At 36.6% G+C, this 25,484-nt stretch overlaps 2 protein-coding genes and 1 non-coding gene across 3 annotated transcripts; 2 read left to right on the top strand and 1 right to left on the bottom strand.

The window, feature by feature from the left end:
• Positions 1–4,061: 4,061 nt before the first annotated feature.
• Positions 4,062–5,507, top strand: LOC131018709 (protein NODULATION SIGNALING PATHWAY 2-like). Its single transcript, XM_057947421.1, has one exon. It carries the CDS (start codon positions 4,062–4,064, stop codon positions 5,505–5,507), a length of 1,446 nt encoding a protein of 481 aa, XP_057803404.1.
• A 3,740-nt stretch (positions 5,508–9,247) lies between these two features.
• Positions 9,248–9,329, bottom strand: TRNAS-CGA (transfer RNA serine (anticodon CGA)). The gene has a single exon. It is a non-coding gene; the product is annotated as a tRNA-Ser (tRNA).
• Positions 9,330–9,999: 670 nt separating this feature from the next.
• On the top strand, positions 10,000–13,211 carry LOC131016474 (uncharacterized). The gene is made up of 2 exons (XM_057945174.1): positions 10,000–11,015; positions 12,292–13,211. Exons 1-2 carry the CDS (start codon positions 10,305–10,307, stop codon positions 12,439–12,441), a joined length of 861 nt encoding a protein of 286 aa, XP_057801157.1. The 5' UTR covers positions 10,000–10,304; the 3' UTR covers positions 12,442–13,211.
• Positions 13,212–25,484: the final 12,273 nt, after the last annotated feature.

Genomic DNA, 25,484 nt, shown 5'->3' with positions numbered 1-25,484 from the left:
CATTAGAATGGTCAATTATGAAATAAATCACGAACTTATGCATATTTTGCAAATTCAACTTAATTTTTAAAAAATTTATGTGGTAACTTATGCATATAAAGTATTTGCAAATTCGACTTAATTTTTTAATTTTATGTGGTAACTTATGCATAATCTTCTATATTTTGACTTTTAATTTCATTATGTTTTCACATATGTTAAAATTTTAATTACATAATAATTAGAGTGGATTTTGAAAATAGCCTATTTATTTTAGTAAACTTAAAAATTACCCACTAAGATAAAAACTTAAAAAATACCGACACTTACCATTTTACCCCTTCAAACACCACTCTTTAAAAGATTCTCACATTTCACAACTCAGTGGAATTCACAATCAGAATTTTTTGGTTGTGAATTCACAACCAGAATTTATTTTTGTTGTGAATTCAAGTAGTTTTGAATTTGAGTTTTAAAGTTTGAATTCACAACTAAAAACATTAGTTGTGAATTCACAACTAGAAATAGAGTTGGTTGTGAATTCGAGATTTAAAACTCGAATTCACAACTAACACTAGCAATTCAGCCGTAAATTCATCAAACTGGCTGTGAATTTGATCGAGAATTCACAACCAAAACAAAGAGTTGTGAATTCGAGCTTTAAAACTTAAAATCACATAAATGGTTAATTTGTGCAAGCAGGAGTTCATCGTGTTAAAATAGAGATGCATTGTGCAACTAGGAAAAAATTGCAAATGTATTATAATGTTCTTAAATTCACGACCTGATCTAGAAATTCACAACTTGATATTCTTAAATTCACGACCTGATCTAGAAATTCACAACTAAATATTCTTAAATTCACAACCAGATCTATGAATTCACAACTAAATATTCTTGAATTTACAACCAGATCTATGAATTCACAACTAAATGTTCTTGAATTCACAACCAACTTTATTGTTGCTTGTTAATTCAAATTTTAAAATTTGAATTCACAACTAGTTGTTTTGGTTATGAATTCAAACTTTAAAATTCAAATTCACGACTACTTGAATTCACAACCAAAATAAATCATGGTTGTGAATTCGAGTTTTAAAGTTTGAATTCACAACTAGTTGTTTTGGTTGTGATTTGATGATATCACGGCTGAATCGCTAGTGTTAGTTGTGAATTTGAGTTTTAAATCTCGAATTCACAATCAACTCTATTGCCAGTTGTGAATTCACAACTAATGTTTTTAGTTGTGAATTCAAACTTTAAAACTCAAATTCACTACCAAAATAAATTCTGATTGTGAATTCGACTGGTTGTGAATTCACAATCAAAAAATTCTGGTTGTAAATTTTACTGGGCCGTAAAATGCGGGAATTTTTTAAAGGGTGGTGTTTGAAGGGGTAAAATGGTAAGTGTATGTATTTTTTTTTAAGTTTTTATCTTAGTGGATAATTTTTAAGTTTACTAAAAAAAATAGGCTATTTTCAAAATCCATTCTTTATTTTATCTATGAAGACTAATCCTTCAAAGTAAATAATTCAAAGTAAATAACCCCTTAAATATATGATCGGGAGGCCTCCTCGTATACATATTAGCCTTTAGGTGACTTGAAGCTCTTAAACCGGTCAATTTTTAGAATTAATATTGAAATAATCACCTCATTTCTGTAGTGGCCAGAAGAATAGGAAGACCAACATTGCAGTAATTAATTAATTACTCAATTAATTTCACCTGAATGTAGGAGATGCTGTGAACTGGCGTTGAAGAAAGGAATCAACGAGGAAAAGACAATATCAACCATCAATTAAAAAGAAAAGAAGCATAAACTGTCGCTTCTTTTCATTTTAATAAGCTAGAGATATTTTAGATTGGAGGGCTGTGGATGAGATGGAATAAAAAGATGATTTCCTTTCATTTGTTTCATCAACGTTGGGATTCTGACATTTTTTTTCTTAAACTACTTTTGTCTCTCATTACAAAAATTTCGGAAATATGTTTGATAAATATTATAGGCAAATTATTCTATATTTAGTAAGACTCGTTAGTGATTAAATATATCTTGATATTAGAAAATTTGGTTTTGATTAAACAACGAAGACTATCCAATTAGTGAGTTTACCGCCTTAGCCCCTGCTAAGAAAATACAGATTACAAACAACAAAATGTACTCTCACAAGAACAAACTGGGCTTTTAATTAGTAAGAAAAATGTAATTTTCTTTATCCATGATTTTGTGTTCATGGTTTCAAATATGTTTTGAGATGTGTGTGTGCGTTCACCATATTGTAGAGGGGTTAATTTTAAGGTCAAAGGTCTTAGGTTCGAGTCTACCCTAGCGTGACCTTTAAATTTTTTTATTTAGTTACTGTTAATCAATCAAACAAAATTGTTTTGAGACACTCTTTTCTTTTCAAGCGACCTAGTATTTGACAAAGATGCAGCTCTTTATCTAGGGGAAAAACTTTAAAATTAGATAACGCATTTTCTCTTTCTTTAATGTTTTTTTATCATAGAATTATATCAGAAACTATTGCAACCAATAAAAATTATCACGGGTTAAAAAATTACTCCAAAGATTTCAATTCCTAAAATACTAGTAATAAAATTTTCAAAGCCTAATTAATTGCTACTAAAATGTACCTATTCTTGGTCACCATCCGAAGGGACCTACAAGAATAAGAAACAATTGAAACTTAAATTGATATGTTTGTCTTCTCTAAATAACTATTAAAAAAGACGAATTAAGCGTATGATTTAAATTTTATGGTTCTCCTTCAGGGCCGGCCCTGACATTCCGGGGGCCCTAGGCGAAAACGAAAAAAGGGGCCCTTATTAAAATGAAAATTTGAGATTTTTTATATATATATTTTTTTCTTATTTTATAAACAAACATTATTAAATAAAGAGATTTAAAGGCCGCTCCATAAGGGACTTGAACCCAACACCTTTGACTTTAGACATTAACTATTTACCGCTTGACCAACACATGCACACTAAAATTTGAGATTTTTGTCATCGAATAGTGATAGCATGTGATTGTCTCTCATGATTGTGTGACTACATAACTTTATTATATTAATTATTAAGTACAATAAACTAAATAACAATAATGAAATAATTTTGATATTCTAGCTTTTGAAAAGCAAAATCATCAATAACATTTTTAAGATCAAGTTTACCAGCCCTAAATAATGTGTTTTCAATATCTCATTTTCAATGCACAAAATTGTTAGCACATTTAATATATCTTTCTTCAGACATAGTAATCGGCAAATGTGAATTTATCAATTTTAATTTACAAAAAATATTTCTATTCACACTATAATAACTGGTATACTTAACAATATCCTACATGCATTTGAAACATTAAATTAACAATACGATGTTTTGACAAACTCAAAAACTTCTACAATTAACTTTATTTTCTTATGATAAGTATAACACATTTGTATCACTTATAATTTTAAAATAAAATTTTAATATCAATATCAAATAATATTTATTTAATAAATTTAAAATTAATAAATAATACTAACTTATAATTTTTTTTAAGTAAAATACTACTAATAGAACTAATTTTAAATTTGGGGGCCCTAGGCCTTTGCCCCATTTGAATTGAAGAAGGGCCGGCCCTGTTCTCCTTCAATATGAAGAAGACATTTGGACTGCTAATGCCCACCTATATGGTTAGCGTAGAATTTTAATTTTAACTGCAAAAATAAGGACATCGTTGAAAGGCATACATAATAGTTATTTAATAATCTGTTGATGATATGCTAGCTGGATCAAGCATTTTTATTCAGAAAATACAAAAAAGTTCAAAGGAAAGATGAATTTTGAGGGAACATGCAACATATAACTAAACATCTGGCAATATATGGACAATGGTGTAGTCTTTCTCTAGCATCTTAAATTGATTTTTTTTTCAACATCCACAGCAATTTTGTTATGTATAAATTTGCACCCATCTCCCAAGTTCAAAACTCCCCTCTTCTTTGCAAATCATCCCCCACAAAATGATGCAATCAGAGCTATTTCCTCCCTCTTTCTCTACCTACCAAAACAACACACCTAATGATCAAGATATGGACATAGAAGGAGTGTTTTTCTCTTCATTCGCCTTGTCCGAAGATTCCTCTATGGTATCTTCAGACTCGTATTTCCCAGATACGTTTCCCGACAACCTTTTTAATCATGATAGTTTACTGATTACTTCGCATGACGATGGTCTTGTGAAGATCTTGAGAAGCGACATTGATGACATATGTGACTGGCTTTACGCCGGTCATAGTGAAGATGGGACTTGTTCGTCTGCAGTTTGGGCTGCAGACGAATGGAGTCCTTCTCCTTCCTTGGAGTCGAACCAGATCGCACATGTGCTCACCGAGGTGGCTATAGATTTGCCAAGGAAGGATGCGAAGCTAGAAAACGAACTGACCCTAACTCATCTCCTAAGAGCTTTTGGAGAAGCCATGAACGATGGAAACAACGGATCACTCGCAAAAGTGATAGTTGAGTCCATAAATGAGAAGAGCAGCCCTCAGGGGAATTTAATCGAACGGGTTGCGTACAACATGTTCAAGTCCAAAGACGGCGAATATTTGAGACAAGAATCGGTTAAGAACTTTGCAACAGCACTCAATGTGTTGTACCGAAGCCTAATCTGTGGGAGGTTTGCTCACAACGCGGCCAACGCAGCCATTCTTGAATCTATACCCGAGGACGTGACGGTGCTGCATATAGTCGATTTTGAAATCGGAGAAGGGATCCAATGGCCTGCATTGATGGAGGCCTTGAGCAGGAAACAGAAGCCGGTGGTGAGGCTCACGGCTATAAAACGAGAAGGCGAAGACGCGTTTGAGGAGACGAAGAAACGACTGCATGATCACGCGAGGCAGTGCGGCCTAGAGCTGCACATTGAGGAGAAATGCATTCAAGAATTCGCGGCTGAGATGAGGAGAAGGAAGAGGAAGAGGGAGAACGGAGGTGGTAGAGATTGGCTAGTGTTCAACGCCATGGTTGCGCTGCCGCATATGGGGCGAAGGAGGCGGAGAAGCGGCGTGGTGGAGTTTTTGAAGGTGGCGGAGGGGTTGTTGGCGAAATATGAAGGAATTCTGAGCCTTGGTGATGGAGAAGCAGGGGTAAAATGGGGAAATTGCGTTAGCTACGAATCTTATTTTGGGGAGCTTGTTGAGCACTATCAAGCTCTATTCGAGTCGTTGGAGTGTAACTTGCCGGTTTATTTGGGAGAGGCGAGAACGGCGATGGAGTGTCTATTTTTGGCACCTTTGATGTGCCCGTTTGCATGGTTTGAGGAGTGGGAGGAGAAGGTCAAAGGTGTCGAGTTTGAGAGCGTTTTGGAGGGGCGGAGAGCGAGTGAGGAGAGCTTGGCGGAAGCTAAGTTGATGGTGGATGAGAGAGAGAATTGGTACAGTGTGAGGATTGAAGGGTTGAGAGAGAATGAGATGGTGTTGCGATGGAAGGAGACTATGCTAGTGAGAGTGTCCATATTTTGTAGTAGGTTGTTGTGATGAGAAATTATATTGGTTCATCATGTAAGGTGTATAGATTGTGGACTTAAAAGGAAAACTATAAGCTAATTTGCCTAAATTTATTTGATCAATATTTGGTCCCGACTTAGTAGTTAATGAATAAGTATATCTTTTTTTTCAAATGTAGAATACAGTAGCGTTTTCACCTCAAACTAAATGATGTGTTGTGTCATTTCGATTTTTTCGGCATCAAAACTTGAGTTGGCAGTAGGAATTCCATGCTAATTTTATAATATATAAAAATTAGTGTCTGCCTGGTCGAATTTAGACGAGTAAGTGTTTATGATTATAATAAAATAAAAATAATTTTTATATTAAAGTAATATATCTAAATTTGATATGTGAATAACGATTTTATTAATTATCCTCATAACAAAAATGTATAGTAATAAACGTCAATTATCCACACATATTTATATTTTATAAATATAATTTGTCGTTGTAATTGATTATTTATCTCAATACAAATTCAAATATTATAGAATAAATAATAATATATAAAAATAGAAGATTAAAAAATATAAAAAATTTGATAATATATGTTACTCATACCCAAATAATTTAAGTAACAAAACTTTTAAAATTAGTGAAAGTTCCATGAAGACATGTCGATAAATATAAGTATCTTTCTAAAATGTATATATGCGTACTCGTCTCAAATTTAATAAAAAAAAAATTGATAGCCCTAATAAACGACCCAAACTAAAATTAATAATTTTAGACATGAATTAAATTAAATAAACTAAAAGCCCAAACTAAACTAAATGGGCTAGATTGAATTTGATAAACAAAAACAAAATTATAAAATGCAAAATTAGAAAAACAAAAATAAAAACTGGTATAAAAGGAAAAATAATTAACGCCCTCCTTTTCACTCCAGTCCCTCGTCCAGGACCTCCACGCACCTCGGTGCAGAGCATTTTCTGGATGGAAGAGCGTAATTTTCACAATTAAAAAAAAATAGAAAATTTGGGCTCAGCAGTTGAATCATAAAATTTTGGCAGAAATAGGCGTTGGAGACGGTTCTTTTCCTAGTTTTTTTTTTCGTAATGTTTAAATTTTGTTCTATAAATTGAGCGTCAATTCTATTCAATTTCTCACACTATTCTATCTCTTCTTCTTCTTCTTTCCATCTTCCATAATTTTTTTTTTGCACCCAAAAAAATGGATGAGAGTTGCGAAAAATATTAGTGCAATCACTCCCAAAATCCCTCTCCCGACAATCCAAATTCACCCGCCAATGCATTCTCGTCATTCACTCAAGATTCGAACATCTTTCAAACGGTGGGTATTGAGGGAATCAATTTGAACGCTCAATTTGCGGTGGCGATCGATCTCGAGGTGGAGGAAATAGCCTTTATGCCGCCGTCCACCAAAGAACGAGGGTTGCTACACTCCGGCGGAGACGACAATCGTGTGTCATTTGTATGCGGAGGCCACATGTGACTCCGTCAAAGGCTCCGAGCAAAAAGGAGTCAACCATTGGGGCGGTATCGTCAACAAGTACAATGTTCAACGGCCCCAAGGCACGATTGCACGCAACGTGAAACAAATAAAGTCTCACTTTCAACGTGTGCAAAAGGAGGTGAAGTTGTGGAAGCAATCTACGAGAAGTATTGGACGAATTGGGTCTCCGGCATGAGCGACAAGCAATTACTCAAGCTAAAAAAAAGTACGCTTCCGAGCACAGTGCTATATTCAAGTACCCACATGCATGGCTTGTGCTTCACGAATGTCAGAAATTCACGACGATTGGCAAGGATGTCCACTCCCCCCAAACTCTCTAAATGCTCGGATGGTCGCTATACAACCACCTCTAGCGAGCAAAGCATCTCTACAAGGCCTCAAGGCCAAAAGACGGCGAAGAAAGACTAAGGCAAGAAAAAGGCAGAGTTCCGGCGAGCAAACTCGAATTGTCGAGGCCATAGAGAGCATGGTCAAGGTTATGTGTAACACCGATAATTTAGATTTATTTTATAAGTTTAATTAATAGTATTTTCTTGTATAGCTTAGTTTTTTTAAATAATTACATGATACATATAGATATGCACCATTAATTTTATCTAGACTATTATTATTATTATTATTATTATTATTATTATTATTATTATTATTATTATTATTATTATTATTGTTTCCTATTAGAACTAGAACTCTTTAAAAACTAGTATAAATATGGGATCTATTTTCAAACCCTAAAACAGACGGGCACACTAATTAATTAGGGTTTTAGAGAGAGCAGAGAGGGCCAGAAACGTGTAGGCAGTTTCTCCCTTGGGACTTTCATAGAACGTTGTCCATCCAACGGTGAAAGCTGAGCGGGATACAGTTCAGAAGATCTGAGCTGGAGTTAGATTTTCGCAGGAAATCAAGTTCTGGCAGTTTCGGGAGAACGGACATAACTTCCTCCAAAGAACTCCGATTCAAGCGAAACAGGCGGCCACGGAAAGCTCTCTCGAAGACGAAGAAGTCTTATTTCTGGGCAAAATACGATTTGAGGACGTTTGAGGCTTCAAACGAAGGCTTGAAGCTGACTGGTCTGTTCAGCTGCGATTTTTGACGAATTCTTCTGAATTCTTCAGTTGCGGCGCTATTAAGACCTTCATTCCGGATTTTAGTTAATTGCCTTCGACTTTAAGGTGAGGGATTATATGCTTGTGGTTATATTCATGTATGTTTTTATATATGCTCTTATTTCATGTTTGATTATACTTGCTCAGCCATGTAGAAATACATGTTCAGAATATTAGCCATGTTGAAATACATGTTCAGAAAATCAGCCATGTTGAAATACATGTTCAGCCATGTAGAAATACATGTTCAGAAATTCAGCCATGTTGAAATACATGTTCAGGGGTTCTCAGTTCGCCATGGAAGTCGAGGTGGCCATGGAAGTCGAGGATGACTAGAGATTATGTACTTTCATAGAAATTTAAGTTAAACTTATACATTTTAGTTTATCGTTTTATATATACCATGTTATAACTTTAGTTTTGGCAAGATTATTTTTAAATTAGTTTTGAACTTTTATAATTCAAGAAATTATATTTATCTATTAGTTTTTCAAAGTTTTTATATTGAAAAGTTTATGAAAATTGGGCTGTTACATTATGGGTGTCTTCTCCGAAAGCTAATGCGACATCGCGGATGACATCATCTTAGGTAGGGACACCGCAAACATGAAGTCGGATGAATTGACGTTTCACTTGAAATTGGTGAAAGAAATCAAGAAACGCAATTATCTCCATAATTTGTGCAGTTTTACATGTTTTTTCTAATTTGAAGTCATTTAGGACTTTATTTTATTGTAACGCAATTTTTAATTTCAAGTAATTTAGGACTTTATTTTATTGTAATGCAGTTTTTAATTTCAATCAATATAAGGTTAATTTTAATTTTAATAAAATTTTAGCTAACTTTAATTAAAATTAAATATAAAATGAAAATCAAAATTTTAGAGCTAGGGTGTTAAATTTCCATAGTAAAGGGTGAGCTCTTACATAGTGGGGATCACATTTAATATAGGCCACCAATAGTGGATGCCCTAAGAAATACATATAAAAATCTACAAAAGTATAAAAATCTTTAATTTTATTATAATACTATTGATCAGAATAATTAAAATAATTTTATAATATATAGTATTTGCGAATAAGATCGACTCTCAAGTCAAAAAGGTGAAAAATAACAGAATTGCTTATTATAAAAAAATTGTTTAACGTCAACAGCAGGATTCGAACCTGCGCAGGCAAAGCCCAACAGATTTCGAGTCTGTCTCCTTAACCACTCGGACATATTGACATCTTGATGGCCGTGATTTATATAATTTAAATATACCAAGGAACATATAAGTTTCTTGGATAGAGTCGATAGACTAATTAGTCTTTTGTAGTAACTGGTTAGAGCGCTGTCTTTATTTCGTTGTGGCTTTGGCAAAAGTATGGTCAGTTTATGTACATCTTAAAATTAATACGGAATAATTAAGTTTAGTTGATATAGTTTGGACCGAAATTTTGTGACAAAAATTAGAATTAACGGAATTGATCAAAAACAACTTGACTTGGAGTATTATTTAATTTGTATTGTGAATTCTAGATTTGATTTCGCTAACTCCTATTATATGAGAGCAAGTCTTGTCTACATCTAAATGTACCATACAAATGGATCAGATTTAACCTGATCAGAAATGCATCATACTCCCCCGTCCCAATAAATGTGGCCACTTTGTTTTCGGCACGGAGATTAAGAAAGTGATAGTTAAGCTTTAAGCATGTATGGTCCACTCTTTTAATAACTTTATTAGTGAGTTAATTACTTATAACAACCTTTTCCATCTTTTTATATTTCTAACTTTAATTTAATTTTAAAATTGAGATTAAAAATTTAATTAATTTAAATTAACAGTAAAATGTAATCTGGAAATTTAATTAATTTGAACAGTAAAATTTTCGAACAATTAGAGATGGACTATATTAAAATCTTGAATAACCATAAAATAGGGAACACTAAAATTAAAAAAATGATTAGTGGCAAAAGGCGACAGATTCTATTGAAATGAAAACCCAAAAATTGGGCGCCAGTTTTTACATTCTTGAGAACATCAAAAGGCTATCTAACTTAATCTATAAATAAGGGGCTGCTGTACAGAAATTTCCAACCTTCAAAATACAAAAATCACCAACAGTGGTGAGCAAAAATCTAAGCAACCAAGAGAGGAATCGGATTGTGCAATATTTACTCCAAAATCTGAAAAACGGCAAGCCACGGAAAGGAGCCATGAAGGAGACTGTCTCCATCTTCAAATCTTCGAAACGGACGGTGACTCGTCTGTGGGCTACAGCCAAGAAACAGCAAGATAAAGGTGAGCAAATCTATTTAACAAGTGCAAAACCTAATGCACCTAGAAGAAAAAGAGTTCATGTAGACATAGAGCTCATTCAAAGCTTAGAGCTACACAAACGTTCAACAATACGCAGGCTGGCCGTGAGAATTAATCGCAGTAAAAGCACAGTTTGGCGTTGGGTGAATCAGGGGCTGATCAGAGCCCACACAAGCGCTATTAAGCCTAATTTGACAGCGCCTAATAAATTGCTTCGACTACAGTTTTCACTAGAAGCATTGGTGTTTGATCGAATCATGATGGCTTTAAAGTTTAAGGCTATGAACAACACAGTGCACGTTGACGAGAAATGGTTCTATATAACAAAGGCTGCACACAGGTTTTACCTAACACCCGGTGAAGGAGATCCTCACCGCACATGCAAGAGTAAAAGCTTCATTGAAAAGGTTATGTTTTTATGTGCTGTTTGCAGACCACTTTTTTCAGATGATGGTGAGGTTCTTTTTGATGGGAAGATTGGTATCTTCCCATTCATACAAAAGGTACCAGCTCAAAGGAACAGTAAAAACAGGCCTTCGGGGACTTTAGAGACGAAGCCAATTCAGTCCGTAACAAAAGAAGTCATGAGAGACAGTTTCATTAACAAGGTATGGGTTGTTCCTATGGTTTGTATCAATTGTAGGGCTGTTATGCAATCTAAATGCAATTAATTTTATTTTATTTTTGTGAAAATCAAATGCAAAACAGCTTCTCCCTGCCATTAGAGCCAAGTGGCCTGCAAATGCATCAAAGATCATATACATTTAGCAGGATAATGCCAAACCTCATATCCAGGACACAGACCCTGAATTTAGGGCTGCTGCCACAGTGGATGGGTTTGACATACGAATAGTTCATCAACCCCCAAATTCACCCGACACAAATGTGAATGACTTAGGGTGGTTTCGAGCTATTCAGAGTATCCAAACAGAATCTGCATGCTACAATGTTGATCAATTGATAAAGGCAGTAGAAGAATCATATGCACAGCTCTCTCCTCACACTCTCAACAAGGTCTTTTTGAGTTTACAAGCTTGTATGGTGGAAATCATGAAGCAAAGGGGACACAATGCATACAAGATCCCTCATTTGAAGAAGGATGCACTTATGAGGGCTAATGAGCTTCCTACGGACTTAGGGGTTCCACTAGAGTTAGTGGAAGAGTGCTTCTCCTATATGAATGAGAATGCACCAATGCATCAAGTTGAAGGGTTGATGGCTAAGATGGGATATCCACATCAAGGAGGGCTCCAAAATCAGTTTGAGCAGTTAGGAATTTAGATTTTGGTTGTGGATTTTTTGTAAAAACCAAATGTGGTTGAAATGCTTGTCATAGCTCAGTTTTTGTAAAGGAAATGCAAGCTCAGTTTTTGTAAAGCTCAGTATTTGTAAAGGAAATGCAAGCTCAGTTTTTGTAAAGGAAATGCAAGCTCAGTTTGTGAAGAGGCAATGCAAGTAAATCAGTTTTTGTGCAGCCTTATAAATCAATCAAACACCCAATACATCAACATATATGAAGGCACCAGGCGGCCTTGAGCCTTAAAAACCCAACACATCAACATATATGAAGGCACCGGCGGCCTTAAACCATTTCACACCCAATACATCAACATATATGAAGGCACCAGGCGGCCTTGAGCCTTAAAAACCCAACACATCAACATATATGAAGGCACCAGGTGGCCATAAACCATAAAACAATCAAACAACCAATGCTTCTTTCAAAGAATTTCTCAGACAACATTCAATACAAGCATCACATAAATTTTAATCCAATTTTGGGCATAATAATTCATCATTTCAGCATACTTCACAACAACAACCAGAGTGCATGCGAAACCCACTGGAGAACAACAATTAAAGGCAACAAAAGTCTTGTAAAAGGAAACTTCTCACCAAATTGAAGAAGTCAGGAAGCAAGGTCCTCATCATAATCATGGAAGAGATTGTCGGCTTTGTAACCGGCGTCGGCTCTGTTTCTTGGACTGCCGTCCACCCTTCCGTCTCAGGTTCGGCACCGAATTCCACGTCTGACCAAGGAGACAGTGTATCAGCGACCACCATCCTATAGAGATCTTCCGTCTCAAGCCCTTCGAGCAGGGCTTCCTCAAAAAAGGGCTCCGTCAAGGGGGGAACCAAATAATGGCTCAGAGGTTTGACAGAGATCGGAGAGGCCGGAGTATCGAAGGAGGGCACCGGATCTGTGGAATCCGCGGGCACAGAGAGCAAAGCCCCTTGGATTAGGGTTTCCTGGGAAGAATTAACCGGTGATCGGGGGAAAAGAACACCGGTAATAGAGGCGACATATACCGGAGATGCCAGAGTCTCGGAGAAGGGCACCGGATCTGTGGAATCGGCGTCAGCCGAGAACAAAGCCCCTTCGATTAGGGTTTCCTGGGAGGAGGGCCGAGGGGATAGAACTCCGCTCAGAGAGGGCCGAGACACCGGAGATGCCGGCGACACGGATGAGCTATGCTCCTTCATCACGGCGGATGTCAGATCGATGGAATCAGCGGCGGACGGTGGCGAAAGGGGGTTGCAGGCCTCGTGAAATAGAGAAGGCTTCAATTCCGACACCACATCGAGGATGAGTGGTGTGAAATCGCAGGGCACGGTTTCAAACCTCCACGGCGAACGGCCGGAGACTCGTTTGGATTTCATAGTGAGAGTAGCGGACGAGAGAAAGAAACTCAGCGGCGGATGAGAGAGAGAGAGTGTGAGGTGAAATGATTTTCTAGGGTTAGGTAGGAATAAGGAAATTGTAGGATTATTTTAAGAATAGATTAACAGCTTGATTAATTGCTTAATGAAGCCCTAATTTTTGCCATTTAAGGAAGTGGCCACTTTTAGTGGGACACACCAAAGAGGAAAGGTGGCCACATTTATTGGGACGGAGGGAGTATATAATAAATTAGCGTCTCAATTACCACTTGAGCAATTAGCTCAATTAGTTTGAACCGCGCCTCACATGTGAAGGTCACAGATTTCAACCCCCATTCTGCCCATTATTTATTAGGTGAGAATTTAAAATACCACTTTAATAATATATCTAGTGTTAAATAGCAAAAACAACTTCAAGGTTGATCCGCATTTTGCAATAACATCCCCAATGAATTGTAAATGGCATGGCAATCCTTATTGTATTTGTTTTTAAAATTTTCCGTCCACGCATATAACGTTCGTTTACCGTCCGCCAAATATATATATATATATATATATATATATATATATATATAGGGAGAGGTTCAAATAAGAACCACTAATAAAATAAGAACGGAGAACCATTTTAAGCCATTCGATCATCAAGATCTACGGTGGATGCATCATCTTGGTGGATGGATGCAGGTGCTGGGTTCGAATCCTGAAGGGAGCAAAAAAATTATTTTTTTCGGATGCATTAAATTTAATAGCGGATGCATTAATTTGTATGGCAGATGCAGTAATTTTATTGGTTCTTATGTTCTCACGATAATTGTGGTTCTCACTATAACCGCACCCTATATATATATATATGAGAGGGCTATACAGAAAACTCCTCTTAGACTATAATATAAGGATAAATCCTAACCATTAAAATCTAATCATGGACGGTCTAGATTTATTATATGTTGGGCAGTTTTAACATTTTCGGTAGTCTTATAATTCGTAGATAATATGCGGATGGGGGCAAAATTGGGTCTGATGATGTTTTATCTCTCTTACTTAATTAACTGTTTCTGAAAATAAGGCCTCATCTTTGGGGAAATAAAATAAGGCAAGTTTAACTGTACAAATTATTTGTGTTTTGTGAATGTAAAGGATCGTGTGTACGAATTATGTGGGTTGAACTATTGAATTATTGGAATGCCTGCGTGTGTGCATTTGAATATCTGTTATAATTCATGCTTGTTCATTCAGTTATGTTAATAATTTGTACATTAGTGATAAATATTAAACTTGTTTTTTAGAGGTTGCAGTATGAAGTACGTGGTCTGAACTATTGAATAATTGGACAATTATGTATGAATTATTACTTCCACAAATTAAAGATGGCAGACGGAGAGGCGGCACAGTGGTTTTCGCGGTCGGCGTAGGTGGAGGACGGCTGTTGTCGCACGTCCTGGTGGAAGGTAGTGCGGTGGTTCTAAATTACGTAGGGGCGCTGACGACGTGAGGAATGGCGTCTGGAAGGTGCGGCAATCGCAGGTGGGGATGGCGACGAATTGGCGTGAGCTGTGGTGGTTGCGGCGCTGCTGCTCGACGTCTAAATCTGAGGAGGCGTGGCAGATATGCGCAGGGCGCTGGCGGCGTCCGACTGAATTGGAGTGGTGGGCGGAGCATGGCGGCGCTGCTGGAAATGGCTTGGAGAGCAGGCTGCGCTCTGCGTGGCGTTTAACTGGGCCGAGGAGGCCGCGCACAGTGATGAATGTCTGATTGCATGAATTATTTGTTGTTTATGTATGAATTGTTATTTGGCTTTCGTACGAATTATTTTTGAATGTATGAATTTCTTACGGTAATCTTCTTCTTTTTTTAGTGAACGATAATCCTTGAGAGTATCAAAATGCAATATGGAAACTTATTCAATATTTAATGATGCAATCCCTTAATTCTTGGAGTCCTGATTATCTTAAAAGTAAAATTACTAATCTAGCCTATTCAAATTCAACACGTTAATATCCCCTATAAAATGGGAATAAATCTGACCATCCATCTCTTATAATCTAAAGGCCCATAAACATTCCTATTTTATAGTTTAAATAGAGTTTTTATTTTAGCCCGCATCTCTCTCTCTCTCTCTCTCTATATATATATATATATATATATATATATATAGGGAGAGGTTCAAGAAAGAACCATAAATAAAAGAAGACCGGAGAACCATTTTCAGCCATTCGATCATCAAGATCTACGGTGGATGCATCATCTTGTTGGATGAATATAGATCCTGGGTTCGAATCCTGAAGGGAGCATTTTTTTTAAATTTTTTTAGTGCATTAATTTTAACAGCAAATGCATTAATTTTTACAGTGGATGCATTAGATTTGATGGTTCTCCAGTTCTCACAAATAATGTAGTTCTCTCTAGAACCACACCCTATATATATATATATATATATATATATATATATATATATATATATATATAATTTTAATAAAAAGGGCCCCACTTATAGTTTTAGCAAACACACTAAAACACATTCACTCACACACACTCAGCCACACACACTAACACACACGCACGCACTGCCTCTCTCTCTCTCTCGGCACTCTCTCGCCGCCGTCGATGGTGGCGCCCGCCGACGAGGAGACAACTCTCTCTCCTCTTGTTTAGCATTATTTTGTGATGAGTTTTATGGGTGTTTAGGTGTGATATTGGTTTATATATTGGTCTCATTCACTCAATAGTTGATTGATTTGAGCTTTTGTGCTAATTTTGTTGTCTCAGCATTTTATTTTCAAATTGATTGATATGTGGACAAATATGAAGTCAGAATTAAGTTGAATGGTCTGAAAAAGAATCGAAGTTCATCTCAATACGAGTTCGTAGGCGAAAACGGATCTAAAATCCGACTTGAAACGAGGGAGAACGGACCAAAAGAAAAACGATGCGCATTGTAGTGGCTTGCGCCCGCCGGCTCCAATTTGCGTAGGGGTGCGGCGGCGGCCTCCACCTCACGGCGCCGCTGATAACACTCATGTTTCCATGGTTGTTAATATTCATATGATGTCAATTTTATAGGGAATTGAGTGTTTGATGATTGTTTTGTTCTTAAATTGCTTTATCTTGTGAAATATGATACTTGCTCGTACTTTAATGAATTTTATAGAAATATGGAGTCTGATTTTAGACCGATAATCTTAATGAAAATTGTAGTTCGTCTCGATACAAATTCGTAGGTGCAAATGGTTCGCAAATCCGAGTTTGGACGAGGAAGATATGACCGAAGCAAGAAAGTCGCGCACAATAATGAATAGTACCCGATGGGAATTTCTGAATTCTCGGGATTTTCGGATTTTATCAGTATTTTCGAGCTCTGTGCTTAGGGATGTCAAAAAAGCCCGAAACCGACGGGTCGATCCGAATAGATCGATAAAAAGGAGGGTCAGGGCTAAAAATTTCTAGCCCAAAATTTTTTTAGCCCGAATGGCCCGGACCGAAAATAGCCTGAGCCCGAGATGGTTGGCCGAAAATCGAGTGGGTTGGCCCGATTAACAGAACACTTTCTTAATGATTGATTTTTAAACTTTAATACTTTACATTTTGATGCTTGTAGAATATGTTTTGATTTTTTCCAACGGGTAATAACAAGCATCTATGATATTAAAGTCAAATAAAGATAGTCATTTATGTTAAATCTATAAACAATTTTATCAGAATCGAAGTTAAAAGTTAGATATTATGTAAACTTACGTTAAACTAACACTAATTTTTGTATCTAAAATAAGGCGAAATATCTTGATTTAAAAAATACGACATATTTTTTTATTACAAAAATATGATTATCTATAAGAAAAATTAAACATATAAAAAATCGTAAACTTGTGGGCCCGAACGGGCTAGCCCGAAATCGAGTGGGTTAGGGTTAGAGTCGAAAAATTTTAACCCGAAAATAAAAAACCGACTAGCTCGAACCGAAAATAACCTGAAATCGAATGGGCTTGCCCAAAACCGAGCGGGTTGGCCCGATTGACATCCCTATCTGTACTGTATTTATCCCTTGTGCCTATATATAGGTCATCTTTTGACCTATTTACGGTTCCTAACTTTATTTTTTAGTTCTCTAGCTTTTAGTTTTCATTGCTTTCTAGTTTTTAGAGCTTGGATTGGATTTCTGCAAGGATTGAAGATTCAAGATTATTCTTTCAGTTTTATTCAGAGTTTTTATTTAATTCAGTTCTTTCAATAGCTGTCTTTTTAATTATGTTTATGTTTTCTTTTGATATGTCTAGCTAGGTTTTTAATTTGTAATAGTTAACTGAATTCATATGATTAATTTGTTAATACATTTTTACCTTCTAGTTTATGGTTTATAATTCCTTGTGCTTGAATTCTTGTGAATTATTTGATCAATAGTTTGCATGTGTAGCTATTCGGTTTGAGACCTAGCGGATTTAGGAATGTATGATATGATTTTAACCTTGAGACCTAGCGGAGATAGGTGGATCATAGAGAGCTATTCTTATGTGCTTTTGGGAGTTAGTAGGCTTTCTTGAGACCTAACGGAGATAGAGAATTTACTAATCTACGATCGTTGCTGCTCTAACGAGAGTAATTGATTAAATGTGTGATATCTCATCATAACTGGATTAAACTGGTAATTAGGATTAATAGATTGATTGTGTGAATTTGGTTAACGACTTTACTTCCCTAGGATCGGTTGTTTTATTATTTGTTTATCCCTGTTATTATTTGCTCTGTGTTATTCTAAATTTGAATTCAAGCATTATTATTATTATTTTTTTGCCTGGATATTGAGACAATCGGAATTGGGAATATTTAGAGTTATTTTGTTTATCAGTCCCTGAGGATACGATACTCGGTTACTTTTTATTTGCTACAATTATAATGTGTTAGTTGCAGTTTACGTTGCTAATAAATTAGTGATCAACTTTTTGGCGCCGTTGTCGGGGACTGTGTAGAAATTTCTTTAATATTTCTGATAGGACTTAGCAGTAATTTAGGCGTTTACTAATTTTAATTTTATTTTATTTTTCTATTTTTTTATTTTTCTTGTGGTTCTGATTCTTGTTTTTGGATTTTTCTATGTAGTGCATTAGATACAATGGCTACTGCTGAACTGGTTCGTGTTTTGCAGGAGCAGCTGCAACAAATATTGGAAGCTTAGAAAAAGCTAGAGGAGCAGAAGCAGCCACCGATTGATGAGGCATCTGTGCCTCAATATGAGTATCAGGAGCCTCCTAGAGTGAATGCAAATAATTTTGAGTTGAAAACTGGGCTGATCACGATGGTGCAGCAGAATCAGTATGGAGGAAAAGCCATTGAGAATCCTAATGAGCATCTAGCGCAATTTTCTGGAGCTGTGTAGCACAGTTAAGATGAACGGAGTCACATATGATATTATTCGGCTTCGTCTTTTTCATTTCTCACTGCAGGATAAAGCAAAGTCATGGTACCAGACGCTGCAGTTGGGAGCAAATCCTAGATGGGAAGATATATCGCATCTGTTCCTACGCAGGTTTGATCCTGCTGGCCTCACCCTAAAGTTGAAGATGGATTTTGTGCAGTTCCAGCAGTTCGAGGGAGAGACGCTGGCAGAGATATGGGAGAGGTATCAAGAGAAGCTAAGAAAGTGCATATCCCATGGTTTTGATGAAGACACGCTAGTAGTTATGTTTTACAATGCCTGTGGAGAACGTACGAAGATGCACATGGACACAGCTGCGGGTGGTTATCTGCTAAGGAAATGAAGCTTTTATTCTTTAGCCGGATGATAGGGGGTGATGTAGTATATGAGGATCTCTGTGTGGTGAATGTTCATAGTGGGTCATGAAAAAGAAAAGGTGATTTTGTGTTACTATTTACTCTTATAAGTTCTAGAAAAGTTGTGAAAAAAAAGAAAAGAAAAAAAAAGAAAAAAGATAGAGAAGTATGAAGTCGAGTGTTTATTGAGAGATTTGTTAGAAAATCGACTTTGTTTGTTGGAAATAAGTGAAGAGCATAAAAGAGTACTAGTTCTATTTTGTGATGATTAAATCCCTTGGTTGGAGATGATTATGGTGGCATAGTTGGGAGGAAGATGAAATTTGTTCCATACTTGTTTTGCGAAGTTATAAGGTGTTAGTGTTCTTGATATATTTTTTAGTCACTTAGCCTATATTTCCCTACCTTAACCAATGTCCCTACATTATAACCCAAAGAAAAAGACCTTTTTGATCTTAGTCGTGACACACTATTAGCGATGGAGATCGTAGACGATTGGCAAGCCTATGGTAAGAGATCTGCATTGTATTGAATTTCGATGAGAGTATACACGTTCCATTCCACCAATTGAGAATTGAGTGTGTTAGGTTCGTAGGGTCTCAAATAGGTCTAGGAGGGGGGAGGAATACACATATGGGCTATTTTTTAACTCCTCAAACAGAGGGATCTCAAGATAGAGATCAAAATGAAACTTTACACGCAAACAAAGACACCTGTTTAACTGAAAACAGATTTGACCAAACAGGGTTGACGACTGATACTGAAAGCACTTCAGTAAGGAGTTGTCAGTTAAGTTACCGGAACTTAACTGATGCACGTAAGGGCTTCAGTCGAGTTTGCTAAAACAGAGATGATAACACTCTTCCTGACTATCAGAAGATAGGTCAGTCAGACTGATATCATACGCAGCGGAAATTAAACTTAGTTTCGCAATAGCCTTGATTGAGCACGATGTTAGTCTTAGGTTTCTCTTTGCAGTTATTCAGTTTATCAATTGAAACAACACAAGTGAGAATGTAAAACTGAAAGCTGTAAATAACACAAAGACTTTTACGTGGTTTGGAAAAACCCTTTCCTACATCCACGGTCGGTTGATCAGACCAACAATCCACTCCGCAAGTGCTTAACAGGTGCACTGCAAACCAAACCGTGTGCTTGCCGGGTGCACACAACCGTACCACTGAAGAAAACCCTTATTCAGTACCCACACTTCACTCGTGTCGGATTTCTCTTGCTTAGCACAACCCGCGCTAAGACTCTCAGAGTCAGAGTACCTTCCTGAACTCCGAATCACTCAAACACTCTATGAGGGGAGGTTTGAACGGGTGCCAACTATACTGCAAAGAACAAGTTCTTTGGAGCAAGTTTGACCTTGGCTTATGGGTAAACAGAGGTTTGCCTAAGGTCTAAGAGAATGTGTGTAATCAGTAGTGACTGATTTTAGCTTTGGAATTCTCTTCTTCGATTCAAGCTTTGGGGAGATTAAGCTTTAGGCTGAGTAGCGATTTTGGCAGAGCTTCAGCTTATGTTGTTGAATCGGTGAAGATTGAAGTGATCCTCGAGCGCTATTTGTAGGAGAAATTTTGAATAGATCCATGGCGTAGAACGTCCTCAAGATTTCTTCCGTTGGAGAGCAATTCGAATTTGGGCTTAGGCTTCAATCTTCGAGATTCCTTGTTTGGTGGGAACGGCTCTCTTGATGGACAGGAGATTTGACGTCTCTGATAAAGTAGCCACCAAATAGGAATGACCTCTGCAGAGATAAGAAGATCCTGATATCTCTACATTTAATGCGGCTGTACTTTGTGAGTACGTGGCTTCCTTTGAACGTTGGCAGTTCAGTCCGAGGAAGAATGTCCAACTGATACTTGACTTTAGTATCAGTCCGCGGCACACATTAAGTAATCAGTTCCGAACCGATTCTTCAACTGATACTTCAGTTGGTATCTTCAGTCTTCAGTCTTCAGTCCTTCGTCCTTCAGTCTTCAGTCTTCAGAACCGCAAACTAAACTAGAAACGAACTCTAACACTTGAGTTCAAAACTGTTCTAGTCTATTACAATTAAGACCTATGAATTTTGGTATCATCAAAACAAGGGTTAGGATATTCCACAAGGTTCCCAACAGAGTGATATACATACCTTGTGAGATTTAATTGTTTGGAATGTCAAGGTTGATTTTGCTATAAGTTGTGTTTATTGGTGAATTTTGTGCTTAATTGTTGAGGATTTGAGAATTCTATCATTCTTTATTTTTCTGAGGCATCTATGATCTAGAATTCTACTCATTCGTGTTTATTGATTTTATTATTCCTATTATTCGAGGACGAACAATGGCTTAAGTTTGGGGGAGTTGATAAAACTTATGTTTCCATAGTTTTAATATTCATATGATGTCAATTTTATAGGGAATTGAGTGTTTGATGATTGTTTTGTGCTTAAATTGCTTTATCTTGTGAAATATGATACTTGCTCGTACTTTAACAAATTTTACAGAAATATGGAGCCTAATTTTGATCGATAATCTAAATGAAAGTTATAGTTCGTCTCGATATGAGTTCGTAGGTGCAAACGGTTCGCAAATCCGAGTTCGGACGAGGAAGATATGACCGAATCAAGAAAGTCGCGCGCAACAACGAGAATTTCCAAATTTTTGGGATTTTCAAATTTTATCAGTATTTTCGAGTTCAGTATTGTATTTATCCTCTGTGTCTATATATAGGTCATCTTTTGACCTATTTAGGGTTCCCAACTTTATTTTTCAGTTATCTAGCTTTTAGTTTTCATTGCTTTCTAGTTTTTAGAGTTTGGATTGGATTTCTGCAAGGATTGAAGATTCAAGATTATTCTTCCAGTTTTATTCAGTGTTTTTATTTAATTCGGTTCTTTTAATTGTTGTCTTTTTAATTATGTTTATGTTTTCTTTTGCTATGTCTGGCTAGGTTTTTAATCTGATTCTAGGGTTTGTAATACTTAATTGAATTCATGTGATTAATTTGTTAATACCTTTTTGTCTTCATGTTTATGATTCATAATTCCTTGTGCTTGAATTCTTATGAATTATATGATCAATAGTTTGCATGTGTAGCTATTCGGTTTGAGACCTAGCGGAGATAACTGTTTAGCGGATTTAGGAATGTATAATATGATTTTAACCTTGAGACCTAGTGGAGATAGGTGGATCATAGAGAACTATTCTTATGTGCTTTTGGGAGTTAGTAGACTTTCTTGAGACCTAACGGAGATAGAGAATTTACTAATCTACGATCGGTGTTGCTCTAGCGAGTGTAATTGATTAAATGTGTGATCTCTCATCATAACTAGATTAAACTGGTAATTAGGATTAATAGATTGATTGTGTGAATTTGGTTAATGATTTTACTTCTATAGGATCAGTTGTTTTATTATTTAATTTATCCATGCTATTATTTGGTTTGTGTTATTCTAAATTTCAATTCAATCATTATTTTTTCTGTTGCCTGGATATTGTAAAAATCTGAATTGGGAATATTTAGAGTTATTTTGTTTATCAGTCTCTGATGATACGATACTTGATTACTTTTTATTGCTACAATTATACTGTGTTAGTTGTAGTTTACGTTGCTAATAAATTAGTGATCAGCCGCCGCCTACTGCGGCCTCCGCCCGCGCGAAAAATGGCAGTTATAGAAATTGCTTTTTAAACCCTTTTTCTAGGGTTTTGAGGCCACTCTCGCCTCCCACAACCTCCAACCCCTTTTTTCACCATTTTCCCTTAGTTTTTGGAGCTAGAAACTTGTCCTAACAACATTAGATCGTAATGGATTGTCGTTTACATTGAACTATTGTACGAATTCCTCTATTGGTTAGTTTCTACTTTTGTTTCTTGATTGCTTACCTTTGTTGCTTATAGATTAATGTTGATTGATGCATTTGATTATCTCATCGCCTAGTTAACGTATTTGGCTTGTTCAATTTATTAGTTTAGGTTCTCCTTTGAATTTTGTGTTGTGATTTCATTTACATGTTTTAGGGGTTAATGGTGGTTAGTATTCTCTATGGAATTGAATGTTTGTTTGAGTATTGTTGATGTTAGATTGATGATGATAGGTTGATTAAGTGAGTTAGGTAATTGACGTTCTCGGTGTTTGGTTATCTTATTAGATCACTGCTTTTCCTCTAGAACCCTAGCCTAGTTATATGTTTATTGCCTAGCGTTATGTTTACAACTTTTTGTTTATTTACATTCGATTCTTGCTTAGGTAATTTTACATGCTTATTTTCAATCACTCTTTAGTATAAGAGAGCGAGTGTCAGACCCAAGCTTTTGATTAGGGTGTTTAAGTTTATTTTCTCGTTTTATATGCGTAGCATGATTAGTCGCCCTGCTTAGCCTTCTTTGTGAGACGACTTGGGTTAACTTATCACACTAGGACGACCTCGTATGATTGCGAGTCAATCCCTTAGGTGTATTGGGTTGAGTCACCTCTCCCTCACATCTCTTCTCTCTCTCTCTCTCGGTAAACAGGGCGGTCGCCAACGTGTCGTCTGCTACTCTTTCCGCGGCGGAACTACCGGAGGCACCACCGTCGTCGCCTCGCCAGGTGATTGATGCCTAATTGTTCTTAATTTGGGGTTTGATTGTGCTAATTTTGAGTTAAATATTATGGAATTTGGTGCGTTTATAAGTTTGTTGATGCTTTGTAGGAGCTTTTGATAAATTAGGAGGAAGAATGCTAAGTTGGAGATTTTGGATCATAAATTGCATATTTGGGCTCAAAGTGGACCGCAGCGCCGACAAAGTCGCAGCACGGACCAGGCCGCAGCGCTGACAAGTGCGCATCGTTGTCAATTCTGCAGAGCTGACTATTTCCAGAGCTGCCTACTTCGACAGAGCTGACCAAACTCGACAGAGCTGGTATTCGTTCGTGCAGAACTAAAGTTCCAGAGCTACCTACGCCAGCACTGTTCCAGAGCTACTTACACCAGCACCGTTCCAGAGCTACCTACGCCAGCACCGTTCCAGAGCTGGCAAACACTCGCCAGCGATGCTGTTACTAGCTGAGCACTCTTTCCAACCTGAAGTTTCCTTTGCTGTCACGACTCTATCTCTTAGGCCCAGTTTGGCTGGGCCGTCTTGATGGTCTTTAGGGTTGATGAAAGGAAGTCTATACAAAGGGCTTGACGGTTCATCATGAAAATAACTCTTTTGCCTTAGGATAATCTTCCGCCTTAGGCACCAAAACTCTTTACTGTTTTTCTAGTTTTCACAGTTCTTTAGTTTCGAGTTTTTATTCTAAGTTAGCATTCAATTTAGTTTTAGTTAGTTCTTCGTTTCGAGTTGTAATCAAGTGTCAGGTTTGCTTCTCACGACGATTTCAGTATTTATTAATTACGTTTATTTATTTGCTTTTACTTGAATTATGTCTTACTTTCAATTATGCAATTTAATTTTTGTCAAGTTAGATTAGAAGCTTTTATTTACAGTTATTTAAATTCTTAGCGTAGTAGTATTTTATTCTTAGTAGCTTTTACTTTATGCTTTAATTCTGCCTAGGGTTAGTAATTTATTTCCGCATGCGTACTTATGTTTTGTTATTTTCTGCCTAGTTAATTCTAAGTAGTTTAATTCTAGTTAAGTTTTAATTCCAAGCTTTAGTTTAATTTTACTGCTTTCAAACGACAATCTTTACCGCTTTCTTGTGATACAATTAGAAGCTAGCCCTGTAAGATCTTCCTTGAGAGACGACTTTGGGTCAACTTACCATTGCTAGATTGTCATTGTCCTATTGCAAGTCAATCTAGAGGTGTTTTAGGTTGAGTCACCAGGTACGTCTAACCCCCTTCTTTCTCTTTTCTTTATTCTCCCTTTTTTCTTTTTCTTATTTTAAAATATGAAAATCCTCTTTTTTTCTTTTTTGAATTGGCTAGACGGAGAGAACGGCGTCTTCACCGCCGCTGCGCCAATCGATGACGATGAGGATGAGCCACCGCAGCTCCATTACCGACAGCTGCCTGTCTGCTCCAGGTAACCCTAGTTCTCTTTTCCCTTTGTGATCCTGTAAATGATATATATATATACACACACATATATACAATGATAACTCTCTCTTCCCTCTTTCTTTGATTCTCTAGCAGATCGGAGACAACGGCAGATCCATCGCAGTCGCTCCGTCGCGGGGGACGAGCCACCTTGGTTGCCGCTATCTTGACCCCGTTTTTCACATACAAAATAGAACAGGGGTCTAGCGCCGACCCAGTCAACGACATAGAACTTAATTTAATTTAATTTAATTTTTAAAAGTTAACGGACAGGGTAACGGACGTCAGATAGCTGGATATTTTTAAAAAACATTACAATAATGTGTTCCATGGAACTTACGTTTCGTTGGGGTTATTTTTGCTCAAGGCGGGTCAACCTTGAGGTTGTATTTGGTATTTAACCCATATATCTATCAAAACTACACACCCTTATAATAAGTATATTTAATCTACCGAAGTACAATTGATACTGATAGATTTGCATTGTTTTTTGTAAAGTTTCTTACACTTTTCTTACACAATTGTACTTGTGTAAGAAATGTGAAAGATATGTAGTTGAAAATTGTACAAAATCTAAGAGATATGCATTTATTATAAACTCACGTCACTTTGTAACCCTAATTTACTATAGGAA

The sequence above is a fragment of the Salvia miltiorrhiza genome, chromosome 3 (genome assembly GCF_028751815.1).
Source record: "Salvia miltiorrhiza cultivar Shanhuang (shh) chromosome 3, IMPLAD_Smil_shh, whole genome shotgun sequence".
In the NCBI taxonomy this organism is placed as follows: Eukaryota; Viridiplantae; Streptophyta; class Magnoliopsida; order Lamiales; family Lamiaceae; genus Salvia; species Salvia miltiorrhiza.
Note: the sequence above shows the minus strand (reverse complement) of the source record. Positions and strands in the feature narration are given on the sequence as shown.

Excerpts from the sequence above, each read along its gene's own strand:
- LOC131018709 (XM_057947421.1), top strand. The coding sequence starts at position 4,062 with ATGGACATAGAAGGAGTGTTTTTCTCTTCATTCGCCTTGTCCGAAGAT.
- LOC131016474 (XM_057945174.1), top strand. The coding sequence starts at position 10,305 with ATGAAGGAGACTGTCTCCATCTTCAAATCTTCGAAACGGACGGTGACT. Across the intron at positions 11,016-12,291 it reads GAGACAGTTTCATTAACAAG|GAAACTTCTCACCAAATTGA; the intron begins GTATGGGTTGTT and ends GTCTTGTAAAAG.